This window comes from Palaemon carinicauda, chromosome 18 (assembly GCF_036898095.1).
Source record: "Palaemon carinicauda isolate YSFRI2023 chromosome 18, ASM3689809v2, whole genome shotgun sequence".
NCBI lineage: Eukaryota > Metazoa > Arthropoda > Malacostraca > Decapoda > Palaemonidae > Palaemon > Palaemon carinicauda.
The window spans coordinates 85,145,130-85,160,129 of record NC_090742.1 but is presented as its reverse complement, the minus strand read 5'-3'; the positions used below and the strand labels follow the sequence as shown (position 1 = coordinate 85,160,129).

The 15,000-nt window shown below is 34.0% G+C and overlaps 2 protein-coding genes across 2 annotated transcripts in view; both read left to right on the top strand.

Annotated features, from left to right (window-relative positions):
• Positions 1 to 15,000, top strand: part of LOC137657923 (uncharacterized) — a 487,878-nt gene that overhangs the window by 207,711 nt on the left and 265,167 nt on the right. The gene's annotated exons all lie outside the window — the stretch shown is intronic.
• The window catches only part of LOC137657922 (guanine nucleotide exchange factor DBS-like), a 664,479-nt gene continuing 660,353 nt past the window's right edge, over positions 10,875 to 15,000 (top strand). Inside the window, exon 1 of the mRNA XM_068392595.1 lies at positions 10,875 to 11,056. Within this exon, the coding sequence (XP_068248696.1) occupies positions 10,876 to 11,056 (181 nt within the window). The 5' untranslated portion in view covers position 10,875. The remainder of the gene's footprint in view (positions 11,057 to 15,000) is intronic.

The window sequence follows — 15,000 nt, the reverse complement described above, 5'->3', positions numbered from 1 at the left end:
TTTGGAACTGTAAGAGACACCCTTCTTATTTGGTTTCATTACTCCACTGATGAAGCCCTTTCCGATGACAGCAGTGCTAGTGATTTTGTGACTTTAACCCTATTCATAACATTCATACTAAATATCGCTTCAGGGGCTATTTACCTCTACTGCTACAGAGTTATTGGGTCTTTTTGACTGGCGAGGCAGTACTACATTGGATCCCTCTCTCCGGTTACGGATCATTTTTCCTTTGCTTACATACTGTATAATCCGAATCGTCTGGCATATTCTTTCAACATTTTCCTCTGTCCTCATACACTTAACAACACTGAGATTACCAAACAATTCTTCTTTGTTCAAGGGGATCACCACTGCAATGTAATTGTTCAGTGGCTAATTTCCTCTTGGTAAGAGTAGAAGAGACTCTTTAGCTATGGTAAGCAGCTCTCAGAGGAGGACACTCCAAAATCAAACCATTGTTCTCTAGTCGTAGGTAGTGCACTAGCCTCTGTACTATGGCCTTCCACTGTCTTGGATTAGAGATCTCTTGCTTGAGGGTACTCTCGGGCACGCTGTTCTATCTTATTTCTCATCCTCTTGTTTTTTACAGTTTATATATGAAAGATGTAATTTAATGTTACTGTTCTTTATATATTTCATTTTGATTATTTATTACTGCTCTATAGTTTGTTTATTTCTTTGTTTCTTTTCCTCACTACGCTATTTTTTCCTGCTGGAGCCCTTTGGCTTATAGCATCCTGCTTTTCCAACTAGTGTTGTAGCTTAGCTTGTAATAATAATAATAATAATAATAATAATAATAATAATAATGATAATAATAATAATAATAATAATAATAATAATAATAATAATAATAATAATAATAATAATAATTATTATTATTATTATTATTATTATAATCAGTCGGAATGATACTGGAGAGGACATTTGGTGGTCTGTTGAGGGTATGATTTCATTATGAACTAGGAGAGCACACTGAGAGTGTAGACCTCCGCCACGGCAGCTTATTTTTCGAAACCAGCGTGCCTTTCGTAGAATCAATTTATAATTTTCAGCTCTTTACATAAGTTTAAAATCCCTGTAAGTTTCATCACTTTACGATTAAAATTGTAGCCGTATGGTTGATGACCCAAATGCGACCTTTTGCTTGACTTTGAATTCGACCTTGACATTCAACCTTAACATGTATTAATTGGCATGGATTTTCATAAGCTCAAATGTGAATCAAGTTGGAAGTCTCTGTGACAACGATGACCAAACTTATAGCTAATTTCGTGTATTGGACATTTTGCTTGACTGTGAACTGGACCTTGACCTTCTAACATGTAATCATTTCCATTTTTTTTTTTTTTACATAACTGTTGATCTCTGCAATTTTCATTATTCTACGATTAAAATTGTGGTCAGGAAGCTATTCACAAACAAACACACAAATTAGAGCGAAAACATAACCTCCTTCCATCTTCGTTGCCGGAGGTAAATATTATTAGAACGTTTGTTGTATAATGTGTTGTATTCAATAACAGTTTTGACACTTTTAAGATTTTATCTTTTATTTTGTTTTAGAAATATAGATATATTGTATGTCCATAGAGTATAGATTATATGTGTAATATATATATATATATATATATATATATATATATATATATATATATATATATATATATATATATATATATGTATATATATAATGTGTGAGTGTGTGGCATATGCACAGCGTATGTATGTGCCACCGCTTTTATAATTTTGCAAGTTCAAAGTTTACACTCGGTAAGATTGAATGCATAGAGATTTTCTAATTACATTTTCACTCTAAGATGACATGTAGATGTTGGTAAAACTTTCTACTGTTTTTATATATATATATATATTTCACTTAATACCTTTCCTATATTTTCTAACGCTGTTTCTCCTTGATGAATGGAAGTAAAGGAATAACAAGAGTAATCAGAAATTCCAAGCCTCCGCCAGTGAAGATTGTCAACGTTTTACTCAAGTCTACGAACCAAGCTTTCCCTTTTTCATATGCTGACCGTTAATGAATCTGCTGTATAATAATAACAATAATAACCAGAATCGCGATCTTCATCCGGATCACCTCCAAAATTTAATGGTTTCTTCCGGAGCATAATATTTCTCCGTTGTTAAAGTTAAGGGAAAATCCGGTGAGAAGTTTCAGTTTTAACGTAATCGTATTTTCAGACATATTAACAGTTAAATAAATAAACGCAGGTAATTTTATAACCTTGGCGGAGGTAATTAAAGGTAAGAACCTGGCCTATTACGAAGATGGCAGTTTTCTCCACTTGAAATGAAATGGAATTTGTAGATTTATAGAAAAAAAACTGTAAATCTTGAATATACGTCCATTTCTTCAGTTCTCGTGATATTTCAATAAAATTGGAATAGTTAAAAAGATATTCTTGAGTGGCATAAATATTTGTTTATCTTTTTGTAAAGATACGGAATTCAAAGCTAAGTCATGATATATTGCCTTTTATCAAATATCCTGGCCATTGAAAAAACTGTTTATAAAGCGAATCGGTTTTCATTCGTATCCCACCGAGGGCCTAAGAAACATCCAACAGTAAAATAAAAATTCAATTCTTTGAAAGCGTCAAGAAGATTTGTGAATCTTCGGGGAGCGACAATCCTTTTGTTTTTGCTCTCCTGATTCTGTTGGATGAACGTCCTCTAAAGTTTATGGGGAGAAGAAAACGTCTAAAGATGTTGACTTATGAATGATACCTTTCAAAGGGTGCAGATAAATATTAAGATTAAGCATGACCCAGAGAAAACAATCGAACTCTAACTATGAGAAATATACGCATATCAAATTGTTACTTTTTATAATCATGCTACGTTGTAGGAATCCACCAAATATAGTCTGTGATATATCGCAATTTGGTTATGGCTGTATGTGTCGTTTCAAAGGACAGAACATATTGATTTAATTAAAACCAAGAAACATGAATCATTCACATGGTTTATGGAAACCAGGCAAGACTATTTTGGAGGCTATTTAGGCAAGACTAGCCATAATATTTTGGAGGCTATTTAGGCAAGACTAGCCATAATATTTTGGAGGCGATTTAGGCAAGACTAGCCATAATATTTTGGAGGCGATTTAGGCAAGACTAGCCATAATATTTTGGAGGCTATTAGGCAAGACTAGCCATGATTATTTTGGAGGCAACTTACGCAAGATTATCCCTAATATTTTGGAAGTTATTTAGGCAAGACTAGCCATAATATTTTGTAGGCTATTTAGGCAAGACGAGCCATAATATTTTGTTGGCTATCTAGGCAAGACTAGCCATAATATTTTTTAGGTTATTTAGGCAAGACTAGCCACAATATTTTAGAGGCTATGTACGGAATGCTAGCCATAATATTTTTTAGGCTATTTAGGCAACGCTAGCCATAATATTTTGTAGGGTATTTAGATAAAAATAGCCATTATATTTTGGAGGTTATTTAGGCCAGACTAGCCATAATATTTTGTAGGCTATTCAGGCAAGACTAGCCATAATGTTTTGGAGTCTATTTACGCAAGACTAGCCATAATATTTTGTAGGCAATTTACGCAAGACTAGCCATAGTATTTTGTAGGCTATTTAGGCAATACTAGCCATAATATTTTATAGGCTATCTAGGCAAGATTATTCATAATATTTTGGTGGTTATTTAGACAAGACTAGCCATAATATTTTGTAGGCTATTTAGGCAAGATTAGTCATGATATTTTTGAAGGTTATTTAGACAGGACTAGCCATAATATTTTGGATGCTATTTAGACAGGGCTAGCCATAATATTTTGGAGGTTATTTAGGCAAGACTAGCCATAATATTTTTGAGGCTATCAAGGGAAGACTAGCCATAATATTTTGGAGGCTATTTAGGCAAGACTATCCGTCATATTTTGGAAGTTATTTAGACAGGACTAGCCTTAATATTTTGTAGGTTATTTAGAAAAGAAGAGTCATAATATTTTGGAGGTTATTTAGGGAAGACTAGCCATAATATTTTGTTGGCTATTTAGGCAACACTAGCCATAATATTTTGGAGGCTATTTAGACAAGACTAGCCATAATATTTAGGAGGCTATTTAGATAGGAATAACCATGATATTTGGGACACTATTTAGGCAAGACTTGCCAAAATATTTTGGAGGTTGTTTTAAAGATAAAAAGTCCTAGATCCGAAGGCTATACCTGGTACAATTGTAAAGACAGTAATGCGTATTACCGAAGCTATTATAATTTGAAATATGTTGGGACAATAACCGAAATATAACTCTCTGCTTTCCCTTCGAGTCATACTGTTTCTCGTTCTTCATATACTTATTTAAGCGACCCGCCAATAATGACGGCTGAATATTTAGATAGAAATACGTACATACGCACACGCAAATTTAACCTTTCCCATCGCCTCCCCCTTTCCTAACTTCAGCCCCTCTCACCAAGGTATGACTACTACCTCTCCCCTGACCTGGGGGATAGGGAGACGCCCAGTTATGTATACCTCTTGTCACTGAAAGCGATATATATATCTATCTATATATGTATATATATGTATATGTATATGTATATATACCTGTATATATATGTATATATACCTGTATATGTATATATATATATATATATATATATATATATATATATATATATGTATGTATGTATGTGTATATATTTATATATATATATATGTATGAATATATTTATATATATGTATATATGTATATATGTATATGTATATATATGTGTGTATATATTTATATATGTGTATATATATATATATATATATATATATATATATATATATATATATATATGAGTGTGTGTATATATATGTGTATATATATATATATATATATATATATATATATATGTGTGTGTGTGTGTATGTATATATATATATATATTTAGATATTTAGGAACTATGCTAATGCAGTATCTTTAGAATTTGAGTTTACTGAAAGATTAAAAAAACCAAATCAGATAATGGCTAGGTTGAGTAAAATTTGGAAGTCAAATCGCCTGAAATTACATATAAAAGTCAAGCTATATATCAATTTAGTGAGATCGGTGTTACTGTATGGTCACGAGTCGTTGTATGACAATGAAACAATATCCGACAGATTTTGTAGATTTGAGAACAAAGCCCTCATAAGAATATTGGGATTTGAATGGGAGGAGAGGATTAGAAATTAAACTACAAGAGAGATTACTCTAGTGCCATATGTAGATGAGATCATGGTGAGCGGTAGACGGATATGGTTTGGGCCTGCTCTTCGCACTCTCCAAGAGAGATTAATGTTCACCAAACTTTCAACTTGGCGCTACAAGGTAATAGAAGAGTTGGAAGAACCAGGCCTACATGGCTGAGAACTATGAAGTGTGAAGCAAGAGAGGATGAATGGAGAAGTATTGATTTAAAAGCTCAAGATAGAGACGACTGGCGAAATCTAACCGAGACCCTTTGCGTCAATAGGCATAGGAGGAGAGGATGATGATATATATACTGTAATACTATATATATAAAATTTATATATATATATATATATATATATATATATATATATATATATATATATATATATATGATTATAATCATATCAAAATTATTAGTTGTATGCTAATAAAATTAAAACCAAAGAATAATCGTCCCCAGATATCATTGCGCATGCCTTGAGATTTTATCACCGTTTATGTAATAACTTCGAATGGAGATTAAAGTTTGCCAGGTTTTTTGTGCGCTATGGGTTTAATTAATTCATTTTTGAGCCTTTGTCTGATCCACGTTCATTTATTGGAGTATTGCGAATAAAAGTCTTCGGTTCCTTTTCCCTTTTCTTCTATTTGGACGCTAGAAATTTGAACCAATCTCTCTCTCTCTCTCTCTCTCTCTCTCTCTCTCTCTCTCTCTCTCTCTCCTGTGTGTATGTGCGCTTGTAATGTATATGTGTATTCTCTTTCAATTTACGAGTTCTTTCTCGCAGCCCACACTTGCCAAGTAATTTCGAGACCTTGGTGTACTCTAAATCCGGAAATGTTTCACCCTTTGGCAGGCTCCTAGACTCCTTCAGGGCACTGTATGACTCCCCACTGCTGTGTAAAAAGAAAAAAAAAATCTTATAGCACTGGAAAAGAGAAATGGCGAGGTTTGCGATATTAAGCCAGTTTGGACCTTTGCACAGGACGATATTGTTTCTTTAATCTTCCTCTTCCCCAGATTTACTTTCAATAAGATATCTCCGTCTTTGATAGTATCTTGACATATTTAAATATTTATTTTGTGTTACGGAGTTATCATATAACAGTCCATTGCTAGTATTTTCTGTGAAGATAATTATATTTTGCTGAGTATGCGTTTATCTTATAACGTTGGTGAAGCTATAACTCTTAAGCGTTCAGTAAAAGAATTATATAAGTTTTTAAATGTTATCTTTCACATTGTTTTTATTAAATAAAATTTGGTGTGACAAGGCACACATTTTTAATGTTCTTCATAAAACAGAATGTTACTACTCCCTCGACAACTTTATGTTGTTTATTTCATTTAATATAAAATGGTGTTATTTTAGTACCTGATACATTTGATATGTAACTTAACTAGTTTTTTTACTGTTAAACCAAGCCTTCAGTCTTCGTTGGTTTTGCTCATGCTCTTTATCTCTTCGCAAAATATTTTCTTATCTTTCGCTGCCGCTCATATTCTCTAAAAACCAGAAATAGAAACTAAATTCAATTCGCAGATTTTTTTTAAAGACTGGCAGCAGTAGGATAAGGAGCTCAAATCCATGAAGTTGTCGAGAATAATCATCGTTTATCCTTTGAAAGCTCCCGTTCGGGAATTATTCTCATCAAATATTTGCTCTGCAGGCTTCTTAATCACTGTTGCTTGGGAGATGAAGATAGAGGAGGAAGAGGAGGGAAAGAAGGGGGACAGGAATGAGAGAAAGCTGGGTAGGAGTGGGAGAGGAAGACGCTGGGGACGATATGGAAGGGTTGTTTAATATAAGGTAGAAGAGAAGTAACAGAAAGAAGTGCGTGGGAAAGAGGAAGTATTGAGAAGAATGAGAGAAAGGACATACACGGATGAGGTAAAAATTAATGGGGAAACAATACAGAAAGAATTTTCAACTTTTCATAAGAATAAATACGGAAGTGAGGATAAGAAAGAAGAAATCGAAAAAGGGAGAACAAAAAAAGTGTCAAGGGTAGGGAGTTGATAAAGATAAAATGTTATGAGGTCAATGAGAGAAAACGGGAGAAGTGGAAATGAAGGTTTCTTGGAACCAGGAAAAAATAAAAAGAGCTAGGGTGTAGATAACGAGGAAAGGACGAAACTGAAAAAAGTAAGTTGAGAAGAATGAATGTGATGGTGGGAGAGGGAAGGAGGCAGATGACGGAAATAAAGAAGAAATAGGGTGTGATAGCAGGAAGTGAAGGCAGAAATGGAGCCAAAGAAACAGAAGTAGATTTTTAGCAAACAAACGTTTCAAGTAAAACAAAGGGGCATTTTGAGTCTTTGTGTGATACACATTCATTTATTGAAGTATTGCGAATAATAATCTTTGGTTCCTTTTCCTTTTTCTTCAGTTTGGACGCCGAAACTTGAACTAATCTCTCTCTCTCTCTCTCTCTCTCTCTCTCTCTCTCTCTCTCTCTCTCTCTCTCTCTCTCTCTCTCTCTCTCTCTCTCTCAACGAGACGTAGATGGACAAAAAATAAATAGATGAGGTGTGGGCTTTGGTGGAACTGCCGCTCGAAACCTCAAGTCTTAAATTCGAATTTCGGTGGACTATATATGGCCCTTCAAGATATGGATGATGCATGAGCTCGCCCCGTGCAATTTCTTAAAGCTGCGCCAGGTTATATCTCAACTTGAATCTTCTGCTTTGACAAATAGTAGCTCTCCCCTGCTACTGCTTCTGATTTACGACCCTGGTCTACAGCTGGCTGACTTATGGCACTATTTTTCTGGGTCATATTATTAAATATTTTTTTTTTTAATTCTTCAGATATGACTCCATTGGATATATTCTATGACAAATGAAGGATATATTAGTTCTTTACTTCAACCTTTAATACTTTTCTTGACCACGATTTCTATATATGTATGTTTTTTTGTTTTTTATTTTTATTTTTTATTTGTATATTTTCTTATTATATATAAATATATATATATATATATATATATATATATATATATATATATGTATATATATATATATGTATATATATATATGTATATAATATATATAATATATATGTATAATATATATATGTATATGTATATATATATATATATATGTATATATATATATGTGTGTGTATATATATATATATATATATATATATATATATATATATATATATATATATATATATATATATACAGTATGTATATATATACTGTTTGTGTGTGGGTGTGTATATAATTCTTCATTGCCCACAAATTTGTCTTATGGAAGTCTGCTTAGAACTTAATGGCCATTTTAGCATGTCCCCAGTTAATGTAAACTCAACTAGATTAGTACTGAAAGTAATTATAAAAATAATGATGACGATGACTAATAGATATCAGTTATGTTATGATAGATAGATGTTACATTGGAAATGCCATTTCAAAATGCGTTTGCTTCTATATGTAATCACTAGAGTATATGTCAATAAAATCTTTGTTAAAATCTTAGATTTTAAGAAATATTTAGTTAACGTGATAACAAAAGGAAACGTAGGTGATAAGAATACTGTGAAGGGTGGCTATAGCCCACCCATTAAAAACTGCGCGAAAAATATCGTTTTGTACAAAGACTAAATTCTATCAACATCACTTGAAAACGACTTCTGGTTTTATAGCTGATGTTTTACTTTGAGAAAATTTAAGGACAATTTTTATAAAATGATTATCTATGGTACCAAGCTTCATCAGAGTAAAAAAAAATTAAAAAAGAAAGTGGACTTGAAACCTCGAAATGCTCTAGGTAACGAAATATATTGAGGAAATTGCCAACTATAGCTATGGTATAGTGTTTACCAAAATCAGAAAAGTAGATTTTCACAAATATAATTTTCACTTTTAGATAACCTACCCAAAAGTGTCAAGGTCAAACACATTTCCAAATAAATAAAGCTAATCCCCATTGTCCATGTCCACCTACCATTTTTTATAAAATAAAGAGAAAATTGCCTTGATATTGACTTTTCATCAATGATAAATGGGTAAAGGTAGAGGAAAAATAGTCACTAAGCCGTAAGATAGCAAGGTTAAATTTCCTGAATAAAAATGAAGGAGATTGTTGACCTTTTGAATTCATCTGTATGAAAACTAGGTCAGGGTAAACCAGTTCTTTTTGGAAAGTGCAAAATTCTGCCAGTTTGAAACCAATAATCGTATTAGCTTTGATGTGGGGGTAAAATAGATGTGTGTTTTAAGCCTTAAAAATATCTGATCTTGAAAACCAGGACATAGTAAAAGATAATCGGGAAAAAAATAATCACCAAGACATAACCTTACGACTTTGTCGAATGGTGTTGGTATTAAACTGCCTCAGTCCTCTATTATGTCTTGTTACATGCCCAGGCCTGGAACTCCTCCAGATCATGAATATGGTCTTGACATTTCCATCAAGGAAGCACGATTAAATCTTGCCCTGGCATAACTGATAAACCGAGGACCAACAGCCGAGGGACTGTCTCTCCCTCAACAGCGTTCTATATCTCGGCATCCATGCATGGAGAATGACGTTAAGACGGAATTGTTGTTGTTTCTGACGTCGGTGCTTATTACCTTCGAAGGGACCTTAATGATCTATGATTTCATTAGGTGCTGGCTCATTGTTGATAACTCGTTACATTTGAATTGTATATTTTATTATGTGAATGAGAATGGCGCTCCTGGTAAAAGATAGCCTAGGTTAACTGAAAATTTGTGTCACTTACCTTAATATAATATATTAAATGACTCTGAAAACACTGTAAAAGGGAAAGCAATCCATATTAAGGAAGTGAATGGTAGGAAAGATTAATCACGTCGGTTGTTATTGTTCACGATACGTTGTTCATCTTCAGACGAAACATTACATTTTATTTTTGTTCTTTTAATTACCTGATTATAGGGGAAAATTTAATGTGAAATCTGTATTTTGAAAGATAATGTTATTTTCAGAGGTTCCTTTTTAAAGTAATTTTCTATTTGAGAATTTCACAGAATATTACCGAATAAATATTGTTATAATTTGGTGCTAAACAGTCCATCAAAAGTATATGAGTTTATTTTTTTTATCTAATGTCCATAATACATAAAGTATTTCAAATTTACAATTTAGATTATATAAATGCTTCATTTGACCTCAAAAACAACCATAAATGCCCTTGTTAATGTTGATGAAATATTAATTTTGGAGCATTGCTAATTCTGGCTTTTATGGCGAAACATGGCATATATCTGATTGCAGAGCACTACCTTTGATTATCATTTTCATAGTCCTCTTCCATTGTCATTATTTTTAATATTACTTGCCATATCAACTTTAAATCAGGAAGTCAAAATATCACCATCATCCTGAGAAATAAAGTTAGTAATTATCAATTTGTTTCTTATCCCTTCATTTGAGTACCGCTTACATTCCTAAATAAAACCAGTCTGAGGATGAAGGCACTTCATCGTGGATTCTTTACGCTTCCAAAAGTTCATTTTTCCTTTATTAAGCGAGGTAGTTGTTATCTAGTTATCCCATTTTAGTCATAGCACAGAGTTATGAAATTTTGCTGTTAAGCTTAGTAGTTTGGCAACGCAATTCTGTAAAAATAATATTTTTGTATGATAAGTAAGAGTTATATTTTTTCTTTTCAGGTGAGTGATGACGTCTGTTAAATTAAGGCGATGGTGCGAAAATAGCATTCGCCGATTCCGCGGCAACCGTTCGCGGTCAATGCCACCCCAACGGGTACGCAGTGCTAGTCACGCTTATCACCGCAGTCGGTCGCTGCAACCTCGCGCTCACTCCTGCGTCATCAGGAGTAACGTCAGGAGATATGAAGGTAGGTGCTGAAGTGAATGAGAACTTTGCATTATTCCTGATTTATTAGAGAAAGCAAGAATGCGGAAAGTATCTTTCGCAGAAGCGATTTGAAAATGAAGGCATTTTCAGCATTTATAGCAGCATTCAAAGGTGAGGTTTGGTTCCCTTAGGCAATAATTAGTAAGGTAATACCAATATATATATATATATATATATATATATATATATATATATATATATATATATATATATATATATATATATATATATATGTATGTATATAAGCATTAGCTTTCTTAATCTGTTTTATAGCATGTCGTGTATCAGTAACATGTTTACACCGAGAATATGAAGAAATGCTATTTTGTGAACTTTTGTCTTGTTGCTTATTTCCGTAGAATATTAAAAAGGAACAAATAGTTACATTCCGTGGCATCCTTTGTGTACGAGAAAATATGGAAGGCGATAATCATTATGACGATTGACATCCATTACGCCACCTTTTGTAGCAGTAGCAATTACCTTCATTTGTTGTTGAATAGGGGAAAAATCTTCCCCCTTTTATTTATGACAAGAAATCAATTGGAAAATACGGACTAATACCGTCTAAAATGGTAGCTTAAATATCTCCAATAATGCATGGAAATTGTCATTGTATTTTGGTTTCATGAACAAGAATATTGATAGAGCTATTTTTACATTATTATTATTATTATTACAAGCCAAGCTACAACCCTAGTTGGAGAAGCAAGATGCTATGAGCCCAAGGGCTCCAACAGGGAAAAATAGCCCAGTGAGGAAATTAAATAAATAAATAATGAGAATAAATTAACAATATATCATTCTAAAAACAGTTACAGCGTCAAAACAGATATGTCCTGTATAAACTATTAACAACGATAATAACAGATATGGCATATATAAACTATAAAAAGACTCGTGTCAGCCTGGTCAACATAAAAACATTTGCTCCAACCTTGAACTTTTGAAGTTCTACTGATTTAACTACCTGATTAGGAAGATCATTCCACAACTTCGTAACAGCTGGAATAAAACTTCTAGAATACTGTGTAGTATTGAGCCTCATGATGGAGAAGGCCTGGCTATTAGAATTAACTGCCTGCCTAGTATTACGAACAGGATAGAATTGTCCAGGGAGATCTGAATGTAAAGGATGGTCAGAGTTATGAAAAATGTTATGTATCATGCATAATGAAGTAATTGAACGACGGTGCCAAAGATTAATATCTAGATCAGGAATAAGAAATTTAATAGACCGTAAGTTTCTGTCCAACAAATTAAGATGAGAATCAGCAGCTGAATACCATATAGGAGAACAATACTCAAAACAAGGTAGAATGAAAGAATTAAAACACTTCTTCAGAATATATTTATCACCGAAAATCTTGTAAGACTTTCTCAATAAGCCAATTTTTTGTGCAATTGAAGAAGACACAGAGCTAATGTGTTTCTCAAAAGTAAATTTGCTGTCGAGAATCACACCTAAAATTTTAAGAGAGTCATACAAATTTAAAGAAACATTATCAATACTGAGATCCGGATGTTGAGGAGCCGCCGTCCTTGACCTACTTACAATCATACTTTGAGTTTTGTGAGGATTCAACTTCATACCCCATAATTTGCACCATACACTAATTTTAGCTAAATCTCTATTAAGCGATTCACCAACCCCAGATCTACATTCAGGGGATGTAATTGATGCAAAGAGAGTAGCATCATCTGCATATGCAACAAGCTTGTTATCTAGGCCAAACCACATGTCATGTGTATATAGAATGAAAAGTAATGGGCCAAGAACACTACCCTGTGGAACACAGGATATCACATTCCTATACTCACTATGGTGCCCATCAACAACAACTCTTTGAGATCTATTACTTAGAAAATCAATAATAATACTAAGAAACGACCCACCCACTCCCAACTGTTTGAGTTTGAAAACAAGGGCCTCATGATTAACACGGTCAAAGGCAGCACTAAAATTAAGGCCAATCATACGAACTTCTTGACCACAATCAAGGGATTTCTGTACAGCATTGGAGATTGTAAGAAGGGCATCAAATGCTCCAAGGCCTTTACGAAAACCAAATTGCAAACTAGGGAGTAGGTGATTACCTTTAGCAAACCTATTAAGACGTTTTGCCAGAAGACGTTCAAAAACTTTAGATAATATGGGAGTTATGGAAATTGGGCGGTAATCAGTGGGACTTGAGCTACCACAAATACATTTACATAAAGGAGTAACATTACCAATTCTCCAACATGTGCTAAAAGCTCCTCTTCTTGCTAACTTGCGCAAAATAACAGATAACTTTGGAGCTAAGAAATCTGCTGTCTTTATAAAAAACAAAGGAAAAATACCATTTGGGTCTACACCTCCATAAGCATCAAGGTCCATCAACAGAGCTTTAATCTGACGAGATCGAAAAGCTAAACTAGTTAGTTTAGCCTCAGGAAAACAGGAATGAGGAAGTTCAAGTTTTTATTACTTTGTTTTCTGTCAAAAACATCAGTCAAAAGGGTTGCCTTTTCCTTTGGACAGTGAGTGACTGAGCCATCTGGTTTAAGTAAAGGAGGAACTGTTGCATCTACACCAAATAGTGCAGATTTAAGGGTAGACCACCATTTATGTTCCTGAGTTGTGCCAGAAAGGGTTTCTTTTATGATTAAATTGTACTCCTTTTCAGTTGAGGCATAAACTCTCTGAGCAAAAGCTCGAAGCTGAGTATAGATAGTTGTTCCAGGTCAAATCTGATCCGTTACCATTCCAAAGAAGATAGGCCTCCTGCTTCTCCGAATAAGCACGTCTACAATCATCATTGAACCACGGTTTGTCCTTCACTCGGTACCTTAGCACACGAGAAGGGATACGCCTATCAATTATGTTGACTAGATTCTCATTCAAAGGGACAACAGGATCTACACTACTAAATAATTGTGACCAATTCAAGCACAAAAGATCATGCAAAATCCCATTCCAGTCTGCTTGGGATTTCATGTAAATTTTACAAGAGTAGGATATATCAGGGACAGGCTGCTCAGTCTACACTACTAATGAAATCAAGGCATGATCAGATGTCCCGACTGGAGAACCAACCTTACTTGTTATAACGCCAGGGGAATCTGTGTATACGAGGTCCAAGCAATTACCAGACCTGTGAGTAGCTTCATTTATGATTTGCTCACAGCCTGATTCGGAGGTAAAGTCTAAAGCTCTTAAGCCATGGCAATCGGTGGGAGAGATAGAACTTAACCACTCCCTATGGTGAGCATTAAAATCACCAACAAAGACAAAAGAAGCCTTTCTATCATCTTCTTGTATCTCAGCCATAATGGTATGAAGATTCCGGGAAATCGAACACAAATAAAAGTTGTTATGCCTGCCACAAACTTTTATTACCTGAATCTAATGACATCCACATTGATAGCAGGACTTATGAGAAGCAGGGTACTCGGTCCTAATATACACCGCCATTCCCCTGGCCCTAGGAATGGCATCATGTTTCAACATTATTGGCTTCTTAAAACCAGTTGTAAGGAGCTCAGATGAGTGCCTCATATTAGAAACCAAAGTTTCTGAGCACAAAAGAATATCATACTGTCTGGACGCAACTGTAAGGTCTTGGATATTTGCATGAAGACCACGACATTGACGAAATCTAGGACGTACTGGTCCCGGATTTCGCTCAATGTCTCCAGACAGCATAAGAATTAATAGAAATAAAAATGAGACGGCATACTTAAAAACTAGATTAACAAGAATTATTACAAAAACAATACGTACAGAATTATAAATAAAGTGATTGATGATACTCATAGACTATAGTAAAAAGTCGGAAAAACTGGTCAATATGGAGGAGCCGATACACCATGCAAGGCTAAATACCCTCCAGGATAGCCACTTCTACTGAAGGGAGGACAGTAAGGATGGTTTTGAGAAGA